The sequence below is a fragment of the Seriola dumerili genome, unplaced genomic scaffold, assembly GCF_002260705.1.
Source record: "Seriola dumerili isolate Sdu_G_001 unplaced genomic scaffold, Sdu_1.0 BDQW01000160.1, whole genome shotgun sequence".
Lineage (NCBI taxonomy): Eukaryota > Metazoa > Chordata > Actinopteri > Carangiformes > Carangidae > Seriola > Seriola dumerili.
In genome coordinates, this window is record NW_019174415.1 from 1,183,827 (window position 1) to 1,205,872 (window position 22,046).

General features: G+C 41.0%; 1 protein-coding gene across 4 annotated transcripts; it reads left to right on the forward strand.

The window, feature by feature from the left end:
* Positions 1–1,355: 1,355 nt before the first annotated feature.
* Positions 1,356–21,259, forward strand: kdm3b (lysine demethylase 3B). 4 transcript variants are annotated; one of them, XM_022751559.1, is made up of 25 exons: positions 1,356–1,815; positions 6,236–6,400; positions 7,134–7,247; positions 7,674–7,779; positions 8,346–8,470; positions 8,554–8,613; positions 8,762–9,463; positions 9,573–10,749; positions 10,837–11,053; positions 11,194–11,408; positions 11,573–11,725; positions 11,931–12,038; positions 12,168–12,295; positions 12,390–12,696; positions 12,802–13,055; positions 13,512–13,784; positions 13,935–14,106; positions 14,349–14,439; positions 14,923–15,053; positions 15,185–15,304; positions 15,829–15,852; positions 18,064–18,203; positions 18,457–18,633; positions 18,754–18,888; positions 20,252–21,259. In XM_022751559.1, exons 1-25 carry the CDS (start codon positions 1,612–1,614, stop codon positions 20,330–20,332), a joined length of 5,379 nt encoding a protein of 1,792 aa, XP_022607280.1. In that variant the 5' UTR covers positions 1,356–1,611; the 3' UTR covers positions 20,333–21,259. The 4 variants fall into 4 exon arrangements, with proteins under 4 accessions (XP_022607280.1, XP_022607281.1, XP_022607282.1 ...); XM_022751560.1 differs by having other exon boundaries at positions 12,393–12,696; XM_022751561.1 differs by having other exon boundaries at positions 9,609–10,749.
* Positions 21,260–22,046: the final 787 nt, after the last annotated feature.

The window sequence follows — 22,046 nt, forward strand, 5'->3', positions numbered from 1 at the left end:
TTTTATTTGGAGGGTATTATTATGCAAAAGCAAGGTCTAAACTAAATATAAAACTTTTGTGAGACCAAAGAACATTCTTGATTTGCATGCTTCCAGTAATACATGATGAAGTTATTTGTGTATGCCAGAGCATAATTTAACCAGTATTGACACTTCTTTATTTGTGTCCAAAGAACACTCACAGCATAAATGCAAAAATACACAGCTTTAAATATCACAGTACGAAAAGGTTATGATTTATTATTATGCTTTACATTCATTAAAATAGAAGTCACAGTTTTTTTATTTATAAATGAAAATTGTATGTATTCTACTCTCTGTCCTAAAATTTGATAACCCAGAGCTTCAAGGGCCCGGGCTACTTTAATCGTGGTATTTGAAGGGTTAATAAATTAATGTAAAAATATATGAACTATGAACTGTGTCCCCTCTGGCTGAAATACTGACCTCACTGCAGTGCTATGAAGAGTTTGTGGCAGTGCAGCACCTCCTAGTGGTCAAAATGAACAATACCAATACACTACTACTACTACTACTACTACTACCTACTACCTACTAGTACTACTACTACTACTACCTACTATTACTACTACTACTACTACCACTGCTTTGAATTGTATATGTATGTTTTACATATGCATTGCAATTATTATTTATTATGTTATTCTTTATTTCCAACAAAAATGTCACTGTGTCATTATTTCACACTCGTAAATTAGCCATTCTTAAATAAAATAACAGCAATACCAATAATAATAATAATAATAATAATAATGATGATATTTATAATAATCGAAAAGGACACTTCTGTGATATGTACCCCCAGGTTTCGTTGCTGTTCAAAACTTTTAAATTGCAATGTTTTGAAATATTTCAACATCTGGAATAAGACACTGGTTCACACCCGTATGTATGGTGAGCCACCTAAACTGTGAGGCATTTAGCTTGTAGGAAATTGCCTAAACAATAGCTACATGGATTGAATATATGTCATTTGTTATGTTATGTTAAAATATGTGCTACTTGTCAAAAAAAAAATTAATATCGGCCATGTTCAGATCTTTGCAACTAATATCAACATGATTATCTGTCTCAAAAAATTCAGTAGGATATAGTTTTTTATTTCATTAAAGAGACAGAACTTTTTATTTCTTCATTTTAGGCAAGGTGGTTCACCTCCGTTGTAACACTGCGGAAAACCCTGAAAAACAAAGCATCCTACAGCGCACAGTGTGAACCAGTGTGGTCCGCAGGCCCGCCGCTAGAGGCCGCTGTTTCCACACACACTCGCTCTCTGTCTCCGCAGTGCTGCCTGTCTACGAGGAGTGCGTTTGATTGTTGCAGGGCTCAATGGCGGACAGAGCAGGATAGTCGCGTTAGCACCGAGGACAATAACATCTCGACTCTGTGAATTCCTGGCGTGACTCGGTCCGCCGCTTCGTGCCCGCGGGTGCAACGGGTGAGACAAATTCTCTTGTGCGCTAACGTTGAATATAAAGTCGTTGCAGCCGTTTTCTGCTCGTCTTCTGCCGTACTTGAGTTCCCATCCCAGGCGAAGAAGTTACACTGTTCATGGTGGCTCACTAAAGGCAGCTAGCTTACGAGCAAACCATGGGGGACTCTCTCGAATTGATAGGGAAGCGTCTGCTTTTGCTCCTCGACGACGGCAGGTCCGCGAATGGATCCGAGCCGGAGCAGGCTGCTTGGGCCCGGGACTGGCTCCGGGGGACGGTGCGGGCAGTGAGTGTTATCGGCCTGGCCGCCCCGGAGGTTAGCGGAGAGGCGACAACAACAACCACTGCTGCAGGGCTGACGGTCAGTGTTTACATACAAATGATGCCGTAGTGCATAGCGAGATACCCACTATACATATATAAAATGTGTGCTAGCCATTAAGTAGGGTTTTTTTTTACCTTAATGAGCTCGTTTTTAATCGTCAATGTCCTTACATTTGTCGAAAATTAACGTTAGCTCATGCATATAATAGCTAACTACAAGTCGCAGGCAGTGAGGCGAAGCTAAACTCGAGGCCGGGGATTTTTTGGCCTTTGCTTTGTTCGCTTTTTAGCTTTTTTTAAACTAATTACATTCAGCTGCAGCAATGTTAATCGTTACCTCGTAGCAATAAATTGCAAAGCGCAGATGCGTTACATCTAATTAAACGATCACGACATTGTAATAGTTTGGTGTAAAGCAGCAGTGTATAACAGCATTAGCTGCGATAGTCTAGTTAAAGGCCTCGCAAGTTCATATGAGGGTGAACCAGGAATTTCTAAGACTTTACTGTCGGGTTGATCTTGTTAAATGTTCAGACTAACACTAAAGTTTATAATTTAATACAAACTTGAATGAATGAAACTAATATTCCCATGATATGTTTAGTGTAGATTGTGCAGGGTAGCTACATTGCTGGGTCGTTTGAGTGAGATTTGTGAAAAAAAAGGGGTGGTGGGTGACCTACATAAAAGTGCACACTTAATAGTTAAAGGAATGTAGAATTTAATGTGAACACTTGATTTGTACAGGAATTCAATCAATAAAATCACCTAGTTTAACAGTACATAGGGTGGGGATTAAACAAATTATAAATGTCCACTTTGGCTGTTGTATGTATTAAATAAAGGACAATTAATATTTTTTTTTATAGATAATAATCAGTGATGATCCTTTGTGTTGTTGCAGAAATGCACCTTTTATTTGTTGGAAATAAGCAGACAAAACAATGATTTCCTTTAAAATAGGAGGGTGTATGTTTGTCTCTTGCAGAACAGGACTGGTTCTCTTTTCTGAGATGTGCATTCACCAAAATGTGTGTTTGTTGGAAAATTTGATCCATTATTGTTAGAAATTTAATGGGACTGGTGCTTAAAAATCTTTTTTTTGTGTGAGTGAAATTAGTCTTACGTCCAATTATTTTGAACCTTGACAAGATAGTTGATACAATTGTGTTGAGGACTGATTCACAGGGATAGAGATACTATACTGTCAGAAACAGGTTCTCTCCCATGTTAGTGTCTGCTCACGAAACCTATTTTCATTATAACAAATAAGTCAAAATGAAGACTATGTAGGACTACACACCTGTTCAGTAAGTTTGAAATTCATGTCATTACCATGCTCCATAGAGTATGTAATGGGTCACCAGGAGTCATTTCAGTTTTTGAGCTAAGAAAATAAAGATGGGTTTTATGGAAAGTTTTATTTCTCTGATTCCCACCAGCCTCCCGATTGTTACCTGATCTCAACCAATCGCAGCAAATGCCAATTTTCTGATGTAACAGGAGCTTGAAAAATAACCAGCATGTCAACTGGATCTGTAGAAAAAAACACAAAAACCTGTTTATGTGCTAAAACTTTAAAAGCCTTTTAAGGGGGCTAGATTAAATGGTTTGTGAAGAAGATGGCAGTGCAGATTGTTGGCAGAAAGGTCGTGTGTTTTGAGTACAGCTGGGTGATAATCTAAACATATGGGAACGTGACACTAGGTATGTTAATACCAGAACCTTTTCAATAAAAAAGTCCACACAAATTTAGGCAGTAGGTCCAGATACACATTGTTTATCATTCCTTTTAACTATGGAATACTGCACAAGAAAACACTGTTACACCCTTAACTAATATGGAATACAGTGGCAAAATAATATGAGGATGTTTGATTTTTGTCAATACTACCCACCCCTTGCTTAAAGGCTGTGTCACCACCTTATGGTACCTCAAGTCTTCAAGTATCACCTTGGTCATTTCTGTACAGATCTGTGATACAGAAATAACTGTATGATAAGCATAATGCCTATGCAGCCAGTCAGTGCGCTGTTGTTGGTCTTTTTACTTGTCCAGACATCTACAGAACAGTGCAGTGACACCTTATGGAGTTCAACAGGGATTTGTGTTTGATTCATTGTTGAATACTGACTCGGAAAACTCCAAATTTAAAATTTAAACAACCACTTGTCAGTTAATCCTTTCAAAGGTTTGAAAGAAATGTATGATTGATTGACTGTGTGATTCTGATTGGACCAGGGATCTGAATTTTTACATTACATTTTTACGTACATTAAAAACGGGAGTCATTTAAAACTTGTGTTTTGAAAAGTTGACTGACCTGAATTAAAGGAAAAACATATATTTTCAGTTGCCTACGTTGCTATCTAGCTAGCAGATATTTTGGGGTTTTATTTGCTCAGTTTTTTTTCTATCCCCATGTCATCTCTCTGCTGCATGGCTACGTAGCCAGCAGTTGTCTTGATGTTATCTCAGAAAGTTTGCTGCCTACAGAATGTTTTTTTACTGGAATTTTTCAGCTTTAGCACAAGTAACCACAATGAAATAAATAGCAACTAAACCCAAGTTTCAGCTTCAATTTAACTTCTCTTTCTCTCTTACTCACTCTACAACTCTTGTTCTTTTTAAATCGAAGCAGGTGGGTAATTGGTTAGTTAGTTGCATCAATGGCGTTAATCAATAACATTTCAAGAAATTCCCACCCTGAGTTTAAACAAATCTGATTTTACTAGAAGCAGCAGTGGGAGTCAGGCACGCTAATAAATTTCTCACAGCTTTCTCTGTTACATAAAGCAGCTGTAGTCAAAAGCTTAGCGGTGTCTGCTGTGTTTTACTTCACTCAAATCCACAAAATAATAAACTTCATTTATCTATGTTTTACAACTGTGACAAGTACGAGGTGTTGTGGTGTCTCCAGAAAGTGTGATAAAAGTCAGTGGTCAAAAATCTCACTCAGCACATGAGCCCAGGTCTGTGTGTTGTGAAGTTAAACCATGTGCAGTTGTTCATTTAAATTTTGAAGTATTGCCTAAGGAGTTTATTGTTCAGTTGGATTATCCATTGTTAATCGGCGCATTCCAGTTTCATTCTGTTATTTTAACACAGAAAAGAGGATGCATGACAAAAATATCTTCCATAAAGAAAGATGATTATAGTAAATGCGACATGTTCTTAAAGAATGTCTTTGGACTTCTTAGTGCCCAAACTACTTGAGTTGAGCTTCTTCTCTGTGGTTGTGCTGGGCATCCTGTAGGGCTGATAGTGTCTATCTGTCAGTGTGAAGCTGAGTGTTACTAAGAAAGGCCAGTCATACTCACCCAGGCTACCTAGTTAAATGAAGGATTATGAAAATTTGAGTTTCCCTGATGTGTGCATATCATCCTCTCAATTCAAATAAATAACACTTAAGAGCCAGTTTGTGTGAAAAAAACTAGAATACAGTTACAAAGTATATAACATTAAAAAATACTTTAAGTACAGCAGATACTGCATACTGAATAAATACCATTTTATTTGCATTAAGTCATCAACAGTGGACTCTTATGCTTGAAGCCATTATCTTAATGTTGCCTTTCTAAGGTTTGTGTCTGCCATTTTAGGCAATATAATCATCAACTTTTTCTTTTTAACAAAAGTAGCAAGATAACTGATTGACAGGCACTTCTCCTTATGATCCTACCAGAGGGACAGTCAGCCAGTCAGTCACCTCCTACTTCTGTGTTATCTAACTCATCCTACTCCGTGTTGCTCTCGCAGTACAAGGCCACTCTGAAGTCTGATTTGTAAAAAAAATGTGACCAAGATAAAGTTGTGTATGATCATATTGTACCAGTGCGTGACATATACAAACTTAGATGTACACAGATCTGTCATACTGTTGTAAATGGCATGACATGAAAAGTTTACAAACTAAACAATGACATAAATGGTATTGCGTCATCATTGCCAACCAGGCAACTGCACACCGTTCGTTATAGCCTGTTACATTTCTGTTACCTCCAGTATGGCAACCCACAAATCCAGGCTGGTGCAGCTTTACAAAATCCTCCATTGTTCATTTGTGTGTTGTGTTGAAAATGACATCATGATAGTGTTGTGCATCATTGCTATAGTAACGATGCTGCACTAAGTGGGTACTATATGAAGCAGAAAAAGAAGTACCTGGTACAAAAAGCGAGTAGAGTTGTGTCAGTACCATGCGGTGGAAAAATTTTGTCGTCGCAGTTATGAAAATGTGTTATGTTTCCTAGTAAATGTTAAGTTGAACATGTTTCCACACTGCACTGCATTTTTGAATAATTATATTTACTATAGTTGCTTGAATTTGAGTTTTGATTTAATGAAAAGTTTAGTCAGCTCCTCAGGTAGCACTCTAGTACACTAACTGTAGCTGTCTTATATCTGAAAAGTTCTCATGTTTATGTCCTGGCTCTCTCTGTTTTTCGAACTGCAGGTGTTTTTGGAGTTTGAGAATGCTTCGCAGCGTTGTTCCTGGGTGCAGGTGTACGATGTAGGGGTGAAAGCTGTGTTGGTTGAAGACTCTATTGTTTGGGCCAATCGGAGTGATGGTACTGGGACTACTGGAGCCCCAGCATCAGCGACTGCCTGGCCTGCTCTGGTGAGTGATCAGTTGGACAGCGGATGTGAGCAAACTGTCTGCTTCATGCATACAACTCAGGCCTTGAAACGATCAAGGCTGCTTGTTGAAGTGGGTCATCAGCACAAGGCTGCCAGATACACTCAGTCCTATTTGGCAATCATAGTTCCATTCAGTAACCTAAGCTCTTAGTTTGGCTTTATGTCGCCTATGACAAATCAAAAATGGATCAATTTATATTTTTAGCCCTGTGGCACAGATTAGATATGTAATGTGAACATGTAATTGTGGAAAACGTTGCATGTAATCTGATATCTTAAAATGTGTTTAAGGTCAATTTTAGATGTGGGAATAAATTGACAATAAGTTGGATAACTATTGATGTGACTTTGATCTGAATACACATATTTGAATTTCCAGGTCACTGTGATTGATTTGAAAATGAAATTTGCACTTTTCCCCAAACTCTTGTGTCAGACACTTTTAACTTCCCAGGCCTACCTTTCTCTCTGGACTGGGCTCACACCTGTAGTCACAGCTTGTTTCTGTTTGTGCCCAGTGCAGATGGCCATTTTCCCGTGCTTGCGCTTCAGCCTATGTCTTAAGTCAGTTAATGTGTCCATGTGGTTATTATGAGCTGAAGAAAAAGATGTAAAAAGGTCATTTTCCTCTGGCCCTTTTGCTGCTGAAGTGAATACAGATTAGTAGTTTTCTACAGGGTCGAAGAATTGAATGGTTTTGTCTTTTCCCTCAGGCCTTCCGCTCCCTTGTGGATAGAGTGGGTTTAGGATCATTGGTTCCTGTGGAGTATTTTGGAAGCAAGAATTTTGAGTTCCTGCCTGATAACAAAACTGTCCAGAGGTTTGAGGTGTGTACGTTTGTTTTACAGTGTTTGTTAATCCTTTAGTAGTGTTGCGCTAAAATAATTAGTTTATAAACCAGTTAGTTGATTGACATAAAACTATTTACATATTTGGGATAATTATCAAAAAATGATGAAAAACGTTTTCTGCTTCAGCTTCTCAGATATGATTTGCTTGCTCTTTTCTGTTTCTTATGACTGTAAACTGAATACCTTTTAGTTTTTGACTGTTTATCAGACACAACAAATATCCTTTTTGTGCAGGACACTTTTGGCATTTTTAAATTAATACGATGAACCAATGAATTAATAACTGTCAACACTGGCGTTCTTTTCTTTCATGTAATATTCTAGTTTCCCACGTTTTTGTTTCACATTATTGCTGAACAGCTAGAACTTTTTCAGGACAGTGTGCATTGTGTCCTTGTACAGGTTGATAAAGACATAAGACACCCTTTGCTGTTGGAGCAGCCATCTCTGCAGGCTGCCATCTCCAGCTGGCACACTGACTTTGAACTGCAAGAGATCTTCAGGAAGGGTGAGATTCCACGTTCACAAGTTTTTATGTTGTTTTCCTGTACTACCTCCATGTGTTCTCTGGGGTATTTTGTCTCACTGTTTCATGTGTAATGTTGTCATTTTTGGCACATGCTCAAATTAGTAACATCGGAATTGCTGTTCATTTGAAATGCTTAAATCTGGCATTTATCGTAGATGTAGTTAAAAAAGATGATGTTAAGCAGTCATGATATTGATGGACTAACAACAGTGACTGTAAATTATTGTGTTTCTGATGCAGAAAATGTTGTTGATAAAGCATAGTGTAGATTCAACGGATGCAATATGCAACGGATGCCTGCTGCAATAGTTGTCACAGCGGAGATGCAGACTGGATACTGTTGCACAGTGCAGGCAAGATGCTGCTGCTGCTGCTGCTGCTGCTTAGCTATTTATGTTGATGCTTTCACTCTTGAAAGAAAACAAATCTATATAATAATTTAAGTATGAGTACTAGTGTACCATCTTTTTTACATCCCCTGCATATGTTTTAAATCTGCCAGAATGTAACTCATTAACACTTTTTCTCACTGTACTTGCCCTCAGGATCATACACTATTCAAGGACGAAGGGTTCGTGTGTACCAGCCAGAGTTTGAGGAGTGCTGGGCCTTAGGACTGGTCTCACAGCACGACCCCATCTCACACATTATGGAGATTACCTTGGATAAGGTAAATAACGCTTATTTTTTGCCTGAATAAATTCTGGCCATGGTGTTAAAGGATGCCACTTAAATACCACCTTTGTGCTGTAGGGAGAAGAAAATCAGATCGTAGATCCTCGTGTGATACATGTCATGCTGGCAGAGGAGGAGGTAAGGTTTTCATATTATGAACCTAACTATACTGTGTAATTGGTTGTACCCTGCTGTATATTTTGTTAAAGTGGTGAAAGTATTTTCAGCTTTGGACTTTTTAAAATGTATTAATAGAACAACTTCTTAACATTTTCTTCCTTTTTAGCTTGGCAAGAATGGACGGCGAAGGAAGGACAGTGAAACAATGAAGGCTGACAGTGGACGCAGACGTAGGACTGCCTCCGAAGGTGAGGATGACTTGAACTTGAAACGTTTTAAAGGAGCAGGAGACGCGGGAGCTGATGCACAAAACTGTGGTGACTCCAACAAAACCCCAGTGGATGGGATGGGGATCTGGGTTGGAGACTCCGGCGAAAGAGTCAGCAGCACAACCAAAAACGGAAGCTCTTCAGAAGGAAGCTTTCCTCAGGGCAGAGTGTCATCCCCCAACACCAATTCCTCACTCCAAATGGACCAATCAAATGCTACTCCTCCTCGTTATCCAGCCCACGTCAAAGAAAACGGTCGCTCACTCTCCACACAAGGGGCAGCAGACTCCACCACCAACGTTACCCTCACCCCCACCCCTCCTCCCCTCAAACCAGCCCCCTCTCCCTTCTCCACCACATCTTTCCCTTCACTAGGCCAGATGCCAAGCCTGGTCCCTGGTGCTCCTGCCCCCAAGGCCTCCCCATCCCCCCAGCCAGACCGAGAGGAGGCCTCCCAGTCGGCCTTTTCCAAAACAGCTGCTCTTGTTTCCCCGGGCCCTGTCACCATTTCTTGGTCACATGACAGTGTCCCTAGTGTGGCACTTTCTGCCTCTGTGGGTTTTAGTCCTAAAGCCCCCACCTGGGGAAGCCAGACTGAGGTAAGAAAATCAATATGATCAATACCGTCAGTACCATTATGTGATTTCACCATAGTTTTGTATCTGTTGTTAATATCATTTCACTTCACCATATTGTTTTGTTTCTCAGGGCTCTAAAACTGCCTTGGGTTTTCGTTTGCCTCAGGCTGTGCCCGCTGCTTCTGTATTTGGAGACGTTACCTCTCAGACCAATGGAGCTCCTACCACTACCACAACCTCCCAGGATGCTCCCAGGCCTTTTGGCTTTGGCTTTGGTGGAGCAAAGAGCGAGACTCAATCCCAGCAAGACCAAAACTTGTTTTTCCAGTGCATGACCCAGAATTCAGGCTCCAGTCCAAGCCTAACTGCTGGTCAGACCCAATCCAAGGACACCAATTACTTCACCGCAGTGTCTGAGAGCCTGAGTAAAGAGCCCCCAAGCCTTTTCAAGCCTGCAACCTCCACTGAAGGGCTGAAAAAGCCTGAGCAGCCCAAAGTGCCTGAGACCCATCCAACGGGAAATGGTGTGCTCAACAAATCATCACCAGCCTTCCAGGGCATGGGTGGCTCTGCAGTAGGAAGAGGCTCGGGTCTAAGTGTTGGTGGTCAAAGTACTTCCAAGAAGAGCAGTAATAATGGAACTTCAGCGGGGGGCTTAGGACTGCAATCTGGTTTTAATACTTCAGATAGCCACCAGAACCTTTTTCTGCAAGCCTCACAAGAGCCTACTAATCCATTTCTGGCATATGGGGACAAAACCTCCCACACGCCCTTTGCTGGACTCAGTGGGGCTGAGCCACAGACCCTGGGTCCTGCCTCAGACAGCAAGCCAAACCTCTTCACTATGGCAGAGCCACCTAAGGGGATTCTGTCTTCCCCTTTCCCAGCACTCTCAGCAGCTGCTTCACCGAGCTCTTCCTCCTCTCCTGCACCAGCTTCATCTCAGAGGTCACAGAGTGAGGGGGCTGTGACAAAGGAGGAGCAAGAGGCTGGAGAGATGCCTACATCCACCTCAGGCTGCCCCATGTTTGGAAGCACTGGCCCTGGTGGAATGGAGGAAGTGCCCGTGTCCTTTGACCAGAGCCAGTCTCAGAAATTTACCCTGGAGGAAAGAGGCCATTCCTCCAAACGTGACTCTGACTCCAGCAGCAACAGTGACCTGTCAGACCTGAGTGAGAATGAGGAGGGCCTGGAGAAAGGCCAAGTCCCAGGAGGGCCACCACACCCTGCCAAGGATGGGGCCATGTTGCAGAAAACTAAAGTCCAAGGGGCTTCTAAGAGCCGTCCACGTAACAAGCCTTTCAAAGGTAAGTCTTATCCACTGTTAGGAACCTTCTGAATCCTTTGTGGTAACAAACTGAGCAACCGAATTAACACCAAGTTGTTTCCTCCAGTGGGCCAGTCTGTGTTAAAAGACCAGAGCAAGGTGCGTCGTTTGAAGCAGTCTGGTGAGTCCTTTCTCCAGGATGGTTCCTGCATCAATGTGGCCCCTCACTTGCACAAGTGCCGCGAGTGCCGCCTGGAGCGTTACCGTAAATATCGGAATACAGACGAAGACAGCGATGATGACGATGACCCAAATGTAGCCTGTCGTTTCTTCCACTTCAGAAGGTGTGGATTATATGATGGTTGTTGCAATATTGTCTAACTTTGTGTTAGAGTATCATAAAGAGCAGTTATCAGAATAAATGATGCTATCATTAGAAAATATGATTTTTTTAATTTTTTTTTTTTTTTTCCCCTGTGACCAGGTTGGCTTTCACTCGTAAAGGTGTACTGCGTGTGGAAGGCTTCCTGAGTCCTCAGCAGAGTGACTCCATGGCTATGGGACTGTGGCTACCTGCACCAGCTGTCCAAGAGGGGCTTGACCTCGATACATCCAAGTACATCCTGGCCAATGTGGGAGACCAGTTCTGCCAGTTGGTCATGTCTGAGAAGGAGGCCATGATGATGGTGGAACCTCACCGTGAGTATAAAGGCATCTCGCTGATCTTGTCTGAGCTCATGTTTTCTTCACATTTAGTGTCTGGTCTTGTGCTTTCGTCCTACATTTTTGTCTCAACACTCAACCTGTCAGAAGTGTCAAGTGTGTAATCCTGTTTATTTTTTTTCCTTTGGCTTGTCCTTCAGAGAAAGTGGCGTGGAAACGTGCCGTGCGAGGCGTCAGAGAAATGTGTGACGTGTGTGAGACCACCCTGTTCAACATCCACTGGGTGTGTCGCAAGTGTGGCTTTGGAGTGTGTCTTGACTGCTATCGACTCCGCAGGAACAGGCCAAGGGAGGGTGAGTCATTACAGTGACATTTAGAGTTTAAGTTAACCTGTTAACTACATCGTTACTGTGTTAACCTAACTTGTTTTCTTTTGTTGTGTTTTATTTATTTATTTTATTACAATAACAGAAACATGTTGACAAGGTTGATACTTAGTGACGTGTTTTTAGGGTTAGTGCTTTTGAAACTCACAGGCTAACATGTTCTTTCCTTTAGATGTAGATGAAGGTCCGGAGGATGAGGTTTTCTCATGGTTGAAATGTGCCAAAGGTCAACCTCATGAGCCACAGAACCTCATGCCTACGCAGATTATACCCGGGACAGGTAAAATTTACATTATGATTGAATCATAAATCTATAAATCCACAGCCCACGAGCATCAAGTATTAAATATGATATTGTATGGGTATAATAAAAGCTGTAATGATTGATTTCATTGCCTTTCTCTTTTAGCTCTTTACAACATAGGAGACATGGTTCATTCAGCAAGGGGCAAGTGGGGTATAAAGGCCAATTGTCCCTGTGCCAGTAGACACACCAAGCCTCTAGTGCGCCCTAGTGCTCCCAATGGGATTTCACAGGTACTTTTGTGCTACAGCATCCTTCTCTGAGTCTGTATTTCTCTATTTTAAGTGTTAACTTGAAGGCTCTAACATCTGGTGGTGCTTGTCTCAGCAGTCTACAACGAGCGGTGGTGGTGGCGGTGGCCTTGCAGCTGCAGCTTCAGGTATTGGCACCACTCCAAAAGCAGAGGGAGAAGTGTTGGCGATTAAAACAGAAACTACACAAACAGCAGCACCATCAGACAGTGGGGGTGGGGAAAGTGTGGGCAGTACTAGTAACTCCACCAGTGGTACATCCTCCCCCTGTAACCTCACCCAGTCCTCTGCCAAGGAGTCACGCTCATCAGGAGAGGGCAACAGCTCTGCTCTGCATTGGCTGGCAGACTTGGCCACACAGAAAGCCAAGGATGACACCAAGGGTAAGTAGGAAAGAGGCAATGTAGAGTCAGTATAATCTAAGCGCATAAAAAGGTCAAAATCTATAGTAAAGTTGAAGTCACCATCTTCTTGCCATCTTCTTCCAGAATCCGGTTCACTTCGCTCCATGATGAGTCGAGACAGCCGGCCTCCCTTTGGCCTGGACTCACTCAGTGCCCTGTCAAAGCCTTCTGCTTCTAGCCCTAAGTTATTTAACAGCCTGTTACTGGGCTCCAGCATGGCCCAGTCCAAACCTGAAGGTTCCAGTCTCCGGGATCTGCTCAACTCCGGACCGGGCAAACTCCCCCAGGGCCCTGGAGAAAGTGGGGTACCATTCCCCTCAGTCTTTACCTCAGCAGGCGTACGTATTAACCTTTATTATTCCATGTAGGTTTATGAAGTGGTCCAAGTGTACACATCTTTTCAAAATTTATGTCTGTTTACCTATGGAAAGTTTTCTTACAATGCAGAACAGGCACATCTCTCCTACATCCCACATTTTTTGAGCACTATTGTTCTTATTGTTTGTTTCATTGTTCATATTGTTGTTTTATATCTTAAATTTGTGTTTATCTTATATTCTTATACTTCTTCTCAGTTTTATTTTGTTTTATTTTATGACCTGAATTGATTACAAATTGTGTTACTGCCATCTGCTGGTGTAGTAATGAACCAGAGCTTTTAATTTGAAAATGCCATGGTGCAAACTACAAAAAAGGGGGTTACTTCCAAAGAAAATAGAGGCTTTTACTTCAAATTAATCACCTTTAAGTACAACTACATAGCTGAATAACAAAAATCCTCTTTCGCCTGTCAGAGTGACAAGCTGAAGAGCAGCCTCCCGAACTTCCTGGATCACATCATCGCCTCCGTGGTGGAGACCAAGAAGGCAGAAGGCCGTCGCACTGGGGCCTCTGAAGGTGGCGAGCTTGGTGTATTGGGTGGTCGCAAGGATGGAGTAATGGGCCTCAGTGTTTTAGAACCACATACCTCACACTCGTGGCTCTGTGATGGACGGCTCCTCTGCCTACAGGATCCCAGCAACAGCAACAACTGGAAGATTTTCAGGGAGTGCTGGAAGCAGGGACAAGTAAGAACCAGAATTACTGAAACTCAATTTTCTGCAGGATGATGATGAAATATGGCAATACCAGATAGTTGGCTGTCAGAGAAACATGGGTTTAACTTTTTTTTTCCTTTTGCTTTGTCATTTGTCTAATCTCTTCTCCTTTGTGTCCAGCCTGTGTTGGTGTCAGGGATACATAAACGCCTGAAAGGTAATTTGTGGCGGCCGGAAGCCTTCAGTGAGGAGTTTGGAGACCAGGATGTAGACCTGGTCAACTGCAGAAACTGTGCTATCATCTCTGATGTGAAGGTGCGAGACTTCTGGGACGGCTTCCAGGTCATCTCGAGTGAGTATTCTAACTATTTTTGCTGAATGATTATTTGGATACTTTGCCTACAGAGAGTATTCAGCCAACGATTAGTAAACCACTTAATGGTTAGGGTGAATTAATAATAGAGTTAGAGAGTATTTGTAAAATCTCTGTAGATGAACTATCCAAATAAATGTTACCAATTATTCTTCTTTGTTGTTTGGATTGATGTGCCAGCCACTATGTTATGATAACTAATGTGTTTTTTGTAAATGCAGAGCGACTGCAAGATGCTGACGGCCAGCCCATGGTGTTGAAGTTAAAGGATTGGCCTCCAGGTGAAGACTTCAGGGACATGATGCCCACACGGTGAGGAACCCAGAAATATGTTGCTTTTTGTGTCTCTTGTGCATTTGTTCACAAATGTGCATTACACTAATTGTATATAATAACAATAATATATACCATCTGAGGTTATTTTATATAGGTTATTTATATATATATATGGAATATACATACACAATATACACAATTAAATCAGATGCATAAATATCTTGCTAAAATGAGGTTCACGTTTTTTAAATCACATCATTTAGTCATCTGGCACATGGATTCAGCTGTATTCATTCATGGATTTTTGAGCCATTAGAGGATCCTGGTGATTTAATGATATGTATCTCATTTCGGTATCTTCACGTGCTCTTAAACATGTTGAAATGTGGAATAACCACCATATTTTGGTCATAATACTTTTAGAACTATTTGAGAAATTCCACATAAGCCACGTGAACATCGTGGAACACATTTGCATCATCAGTCATTTATTTGATTCATTTCACATACTTTTCCCAGGTTTGACGATCTGATGGATAACCTCCCCTTGCCTGAGTACACAAAAAGAGACGGTCGTCTTAACCTTGCCGCCCGTCTGCCCAACTTTTTTGTGCGTCCTGACCTCGGTCCTAAGATGTACAACGCCTATGGTGAGAAGGATTGGCCAAATTATTCATTCCCTGTCAACTCACTTAGATGTCTCATCTCTTTCTTCACTTTCTTCCATTATATTCTGTATTTGTCTTCATCTCCTCTCTCTCGCTGTCCGTTTCTCCCTCAGGGTTAATCTCAACTGAAGACAGGAAGGTGGGAACCACAAACCTCCATCTGGACGTATCTGATGCAGTCAACGTCATGGTCTATGTCGGCATCCCCCAAGGAGACGGTGACCAGGATCAAGGTCAGTGAACATAAACACACCCTGTCTCTCTGTCCCTGTCTGTCATGGTCTTTCTCTCTCTCTCTCTCTCTCTCTCTCACACACACACACACACACACACACACACACACACACACACACTCACGTGTAACACTTGTAGCACCACATCATTAATTGAGCCACTAAATGTTATCAAAGCACTAATTACTTTCCAAAAGACATAATAATTTTAGTATGCAAAAAAATTTATATTTACAATGTTATTTGAAAATTATTTGATTTTATTCCCCTTATCCAAGACATTCTGTAGAATATAATATAATATAAAAGAAAAAACTTGTTTCAAACATTGGATATTACTCATTTGTCCTTCGTCTCACTAATCTCTCCCAAACAATCTTGTAGAATATTTTCAGAGCTGTCTTCTGAACATCATGCTTATATTGTTTTAGTTCATCCAGGCTTGAAACGCTTGGATAGGACCGTGAAAAGACCCTCCAGTGGGTCTCACTCATTTACATTGTGACAAAATTTCTCATTCACAGAGGCAGATATCTCTGGACGCAAAGGTCTGTAGACTTTCAATTGTATCACTTCAGTAGCATGCCCTTCTTCTTGACTAACTCCCCTTCTTCACTCCTCCACCCCATCCTTCTGTTATTATCTGTGCAGTAGGGGCCAGAGCAATGGGACCCATCTGTCAGTTTGTACTGGGGCATGTTTTGTACCCTGTTCTACATTTCTATGTAAATGCCACCTTTATTTACACCTTAACTGAATTAACAGATGGTATTGAAATTCTTGTTGCCCTTTTAATTTCTACAGTTTCTTCTTCTGAGCTGATTTCAGGGTTAGGGTTATGAAATATGTGTACGGTTTGAGTTCCATGCAGTAACGTGACGTCAATGAATTGACATGGAGTTCAAACAAGATCTCATATAATTACAGCAGTGGGAGTATCTTCAGTTCTTGCTAGCTTTGGGTGAGCTGTGCTCTGGTCCTTACACTATGAGAGAAAAGTTTGAATGAAGGGCATCAAGAATTGGCATCCCTATTTCCTCCCAGGCTTCCTCTCACTCATCACAATGACACTGAGACACACCCAACAGTATGATCGCAGGCATGCTGATGTCAAACACCAGCTTCCCCCTTAATAGTCGAACAAATGTTTGTCAGAAGGTCTTGTCTTAGTTGACCAGGATTTGATTGGTTGGTTGCAGAGAAAAATAAATCAAATCAAAATCAAACCACTGGTTCCGGCAGTTATTAGATAGTAATGTAACCAAGCTAACTGGATGTATTCAGTAATAAAATAATAAATGAGACATAGAGACGTAGTATAGCCATTTCTTTATTTGCCTAAGGTGCATGTCTGACAAATGGGGCAAGCCAACAACTCCTGGCCCATGCACACTACCTCAAATATCGAAACACATAGGAAACACAGGACAGTCTGCTACAGCAATTACATGCCACTCGTTCAGGCCGGAACTCCAAAGTGTGGGATCATTTTGAGAGGATAAAGGACGACCCGAAGAAGGTGACATGCAAACTCTGAAAGAAAACATTTGTTAATCTCAAACATGGCTTATCATTTGAAACATGTAAGTGGCCTGACGTTAGCCACTTGGAGCACCAGCATGACTGCTCGCTCTTGCATTCACCTTGCAGGTTGTTCATTTTGAATCAATACAGCTTTAGCCGGCGTCTTGCTTCATGCGTTCACTTGTAAGATTTATAAACAATAATTAGTGTTCCAGTATACACACAACAGACACTGTTATCGTCAGGTGCACGCACATGATTAGAAAGCGAAGAGAAACATCGGGAATAAAAGGCCTTTGGCTGACCAAAGGCATAGGTCCACTGAAGCAAATACATAAGTGATTAATGTGTTTGTTTTCACTCACCATCTTACTGAACAACTCGTGAATCAGTTCTAAAATGGGAGGTTAATACTCTTCCAGTCAGTAGTGTTACAGTAGCTGCTCTGTACAATCAACCTTAGGCTGTGGATGTGAATGTTGTGTCAGTAAGTGTGATTGTGTAGTCTGTAACTTTTCCTTTTCTTTGCCCCAGTGGTTCTCAACTGGTCCAACCACAGGATCCATACATGTTTGTAGTCACAACTCAAACATTGACAAATTGAGCCATTTTCATTGATTTCTCAAAATGATTAGTTCTATAACCTGCAATGCTTTTGTGCATCAGCAACATTATTCCTGTTGTGGCTTTTTCATGTTTTTGCCAAAGGCATGTTTTCTTTTTTTTATCACAGTTCTTTGGGGGGAAACACACAGGACTGCTGCTTGGAATGTTTGTCATGACAGCCACATGATGCAGCTGTAGACAGTGGTTTAATAGCAGCTGTGGTAAATATGTCCACTTCTGAATTAAACTGCTATGGCACTTAATCCTGCAGTCCACTTATAATGGACCTGTGACCCATTTCAGGGCCACACACCACCAGTTGAGAACTACAACCCTGTGCCAACAGTATGATGGATGTACATTAATTTAGTTGTTTAAGAGTTATGTTATGAAAGATGGGAAATGCATCTTGACAGTTCATGTCACTGTCTCTGAATAGAGGCTTGATACATTTAAAGACTAGTGTTTAAGTAATGCTGAATTATTAGCAACCGCAGCTCTGAAGTGAATTCATGAGGCCAATTAAAGAAGAAACCTTTACTATAAAATCCTTTCATCAAAGAGACAATGCTGTTGACCCTTTGGTGCCCTGTATGTGTGTGCGTTGTTGTTTATGTCTGGTCTACCAGAGGTCATGACCACCATCGAGGAGGGCGATGTGGATGAAATGACGAAGCGAAGGGTGTACGAGGGAAAGGAGAAACCTGGAGCACTCTGGCACATCTACGCTGCCAAGGATGCTGAGAAGATCAGAGAACTGCTCCGCAAGGTCAGTAGCATCTGATCTCTCGAGCTTTACTACCATTGGCTGAACATGTGACATATTTTGACCTCAGACCCAGGGTCCGTTACAAAGACAGTGTTGCACTACCTACGACCTGATGTCACAGGTCCGTACACAGCCATTGCAATCTACAAAAATCAGAGATATCATCAGCTGGTTTCCTGCAACAACCAAAAATATTCGTGTGGTTCAGATTAATCACCTGCATTATGTCATGGTTTATCTACATCTGTGTCAGGTGGGAGAGGAGCAGGGTCAAGAAAACCCTCCAGACCATGACCCCATTCACGACCAGAGCTGGTACCTGGACCAGGTGCTCCGTCGCAGGCTCTATGAAGAATATGGCGTCCAGGGCTGGGCCATTGTACAGTTCTTAGGAGATGCTGTATTCATCCCTGCTGGAGCTCCACACCAGGTCAGACTGAGAAAACCTGCTTTACATAGCTCATCATCAATGAATGTTCCATGATTCATGTCTGTGTTATCTTATCTCGCTAACACATTTGTTCATTCATTCATGCTCTTCCCCTCCCAGGTGCACAACCTGTACAGCTGTATCAAAGTGGCCGAGGACTTTGTTTCTCCTGAACATGTGAGGCACTGTTTCAGACTGACCCAGGAGTTCAGACACCTGTCCACTACTCATACAAACCACGAAGACAAGCTACAGGTTGGCGTGTATTTCTTACATGTAGTTCAGTGTCACATTCTTGATCTTTGTTTAGTGTTGTTTCTAAGCAGTATTCCACAGTTCATGTAACTCTATGTTCACATCTTTATAATCTGCTGGTCTGAAGTGCAAGAGGAGTCATTAATTCAGGCTAGGTTTATTACTTGCTTCGAGGAATTAAATAAAAGTATGAACTGATGGAAATCAAGTTCAACCAATACAATTTATATTATACTGAAAAAAGGAACGCAGCAAAATGAAATATCAGTCCATTCCAAGCAGCTTATAACTGCATGTTGGCTTGTAGCAATTTTTATTTTTAAATCCATTTTCTTCAAGAATGTATGTGTTGGGCTGAATCTTTCCTTTTAGTGAAGTGAATTTTAAAATCTTTCAAACAGCACATGAAGGTGCCTTTAGGAAGAGTAGTAAGCAGAAACTATTTTTTTTACCTGCCTTAATGCTGCAGGCAAATGTGTGCCTTAGGCTACATCAACACTACTACATTTTCATTTTAAAACGAAAACGATCTCTGTCCATAAGACTTAGTGGTTCGGATGTAGCCTTAAACATGTGTATGCTGGTAGCAGAGTGGTACAAGAGCAAGAATAAGTGATGGAGGCATACGTTTGTTGGTTTGCGATATTAAACTGTAATTAATATCAGAGAAATTCTTCTGACAGGATTCTGTTAAGAAATGTCATAATGGACAGTAACCAACGGTGGATATCTCCATTGCATGTATCATTAAAGGAATGTTAAATAGCCATAGCAACAAAATAAGTTTCTGAAGAACGGTTTTGAAGCTCAGAGTTGGCTTGCCAGTACCTGACTCCGGCCAAACTCCCGGCTAATCCAAAAATGAGTAAAGAGGCGGGGTGTGCGTGGAGCTGAGACTTTGGTACATGCCAGCTTGTGGCAATCACTCAACCAACTGTCACTCTATGCGGCACGCCCTCAATTATGCTGAACTTTAAGCCTAATAAAATTAGTGATTTATATAAAAATTCGCCCCCCATACAGTTGTCATGAAGGAGGAAATTAGCCATACAGATCTGTTTTTTGTAACAGGCTGTAAACATGTTTATTTCTGCTGTAAAGTTGGGCATTTTAACATGGGAGTCTATGGGGATTGACTCACTTTTTGAGCCAGCCTCAAATGGCCATTCAAAGAAGTGCAGTTTTTAGCACTTCCATGTAAGCTACATTTCAGCCTCGGAGGTTACCTCTTGGTTTGCACTTGTATTGAGAAAAGTCAAACAATACCCAACCCTAGTCAGTTTGAGGTATTATTGTCCTGAGAGAGGAGATTGTTTCCATGTCTGTCACTGTTTTAACAGACTTTTCCTGTCATCTTCCTCAGGTGAAGAACATCATCTATCACGCAGTGAAGGATGCTGTTGGGACACTGAAGGCCCATGAACCTAAACTAGCACGCCCTTAGTTCCTCTCACTTAACAACCCAAGACAACCAGCCTCTGAAGACCACTCCACTACGTACACACACACAGTATACATTACATACCTACATGCACACGTACAAGCTGCAGAGTGCAGAGTACAAAGATAGAGTGTAGGTTTTTGGAGGGCAGTGAAGATTTGTTTTTGGGAAAGAGAACATTTATTTTGGGGAGGGATTAGACTGGGAGGGGCTAGACACTGCTTCGATGAAGGAAGTCCTTTATCGCTGTTACACAGTACGCTCAAACTCGTCTTGTTGTTTTCCTTTTCCTTTTTTTTTTTTCTTTTTTTTTTCAATTAACTCTGTATTTAAGGTCAGTGTGTTTGTTCTGTTGTTCTCATTGTATATGTATGAAGTGAGAGTAAGGGAGGTAAAAGCTGACGTGCCTTTGGAGCAGAGGTTCAGCTACCACATAAACGACTGACAAAATGTGAGTACTGGTTTAACTTTCCTATTTTGATGACGTTGATATAATTTTTTTTCAATAGGAGAGAGGTTAACCTGTTTTTGTAGATTTTTTTTGTTGTTGTTGGAGTTTTTAAACAGCTGATTGCTTCTGCCCTCTGTGGCTGAAATGAATTTGCGAAGCAGCCAGTGAAGGGAAGCAGACCAAAGTTTTGTACTTTTAGTTTTTTTATTTTGGTTTTAGAGTAAGAAGTCTTTTCTTTTTGTACACCACAAGGTAATGATCAGAAGGACTTCATAGAGGGCGCTTTTGTTTTTTGTTTTTTTTAAGTCATGGGTTTGGTCACCAATCTGTCCCATGGGCTGAGTGAACTGAAGACTTCCAACAACATTGTTCAAGAATCACAATTGCAGCTGAACAGAACTACTGGCCATTAACATTGTATCAATATATATATTGATCTTAGCAGTCTGTTTGATTTTTCACAATAAAGTTTACAAAAATTACTGTTTGCTTGATGTGTATTTTTACTCACCAAACCTCTTTGCATGTGCTGCCAGCGTATCTATAAGACATGGGAAAACTATTTAAACATCTGAAATAGGGCTTTAACTAACAGTTATTTTCACTATCAATTAATTTATTATTTTTCGATTAATTTCAGATCCCGAGGTGATGTCAGATTGCTTGTTTTGAACCAACTGTCCAATAAAGATGATAGGTTTACAATGATATAAAACAGATGTTTCCTAACATTTGGGAGCAAATACTTTGAATTCTGCTGATAAATAACAATCACTCATTAAAATACCTGACAGTTTTCTGTCATTTGAGTAAACCATTAACCAAGTAATTGTTTTAGCAGTAGCCTCTTTTCACATAGCATTTTGGTGAAAAAATACTACTAATGAAGTTTTCTGCTGTTTCACTGCTGGAATTGGTTTTATAAATGTTTCTCTGTAACTGGCATGATAATGGTCTTAAAATTCTAAAATGCCTATAAACAGGCAACATGACAACTAAGAACTGTGTTAGTTTCTTTTAGCTCAAACGTGTTACCAACATTAACAGTAAAATCCGTCAAAATCCGATTGTGATTTATTGATGCCACATGCTCTCATGTCTGTCCTGTGTGGCCTAGCTTTCTCTGCTCATGTATGTAAGTAGATCACAGAAATGGGGCAGGAAAGGAATGTAGTTACCTAACCAAGGAGGATGAATTTAATACCTTCCTATAATGCCTATTATTTTATATTACATGTTTGTTTTTTTATAACTATACATGTTTAT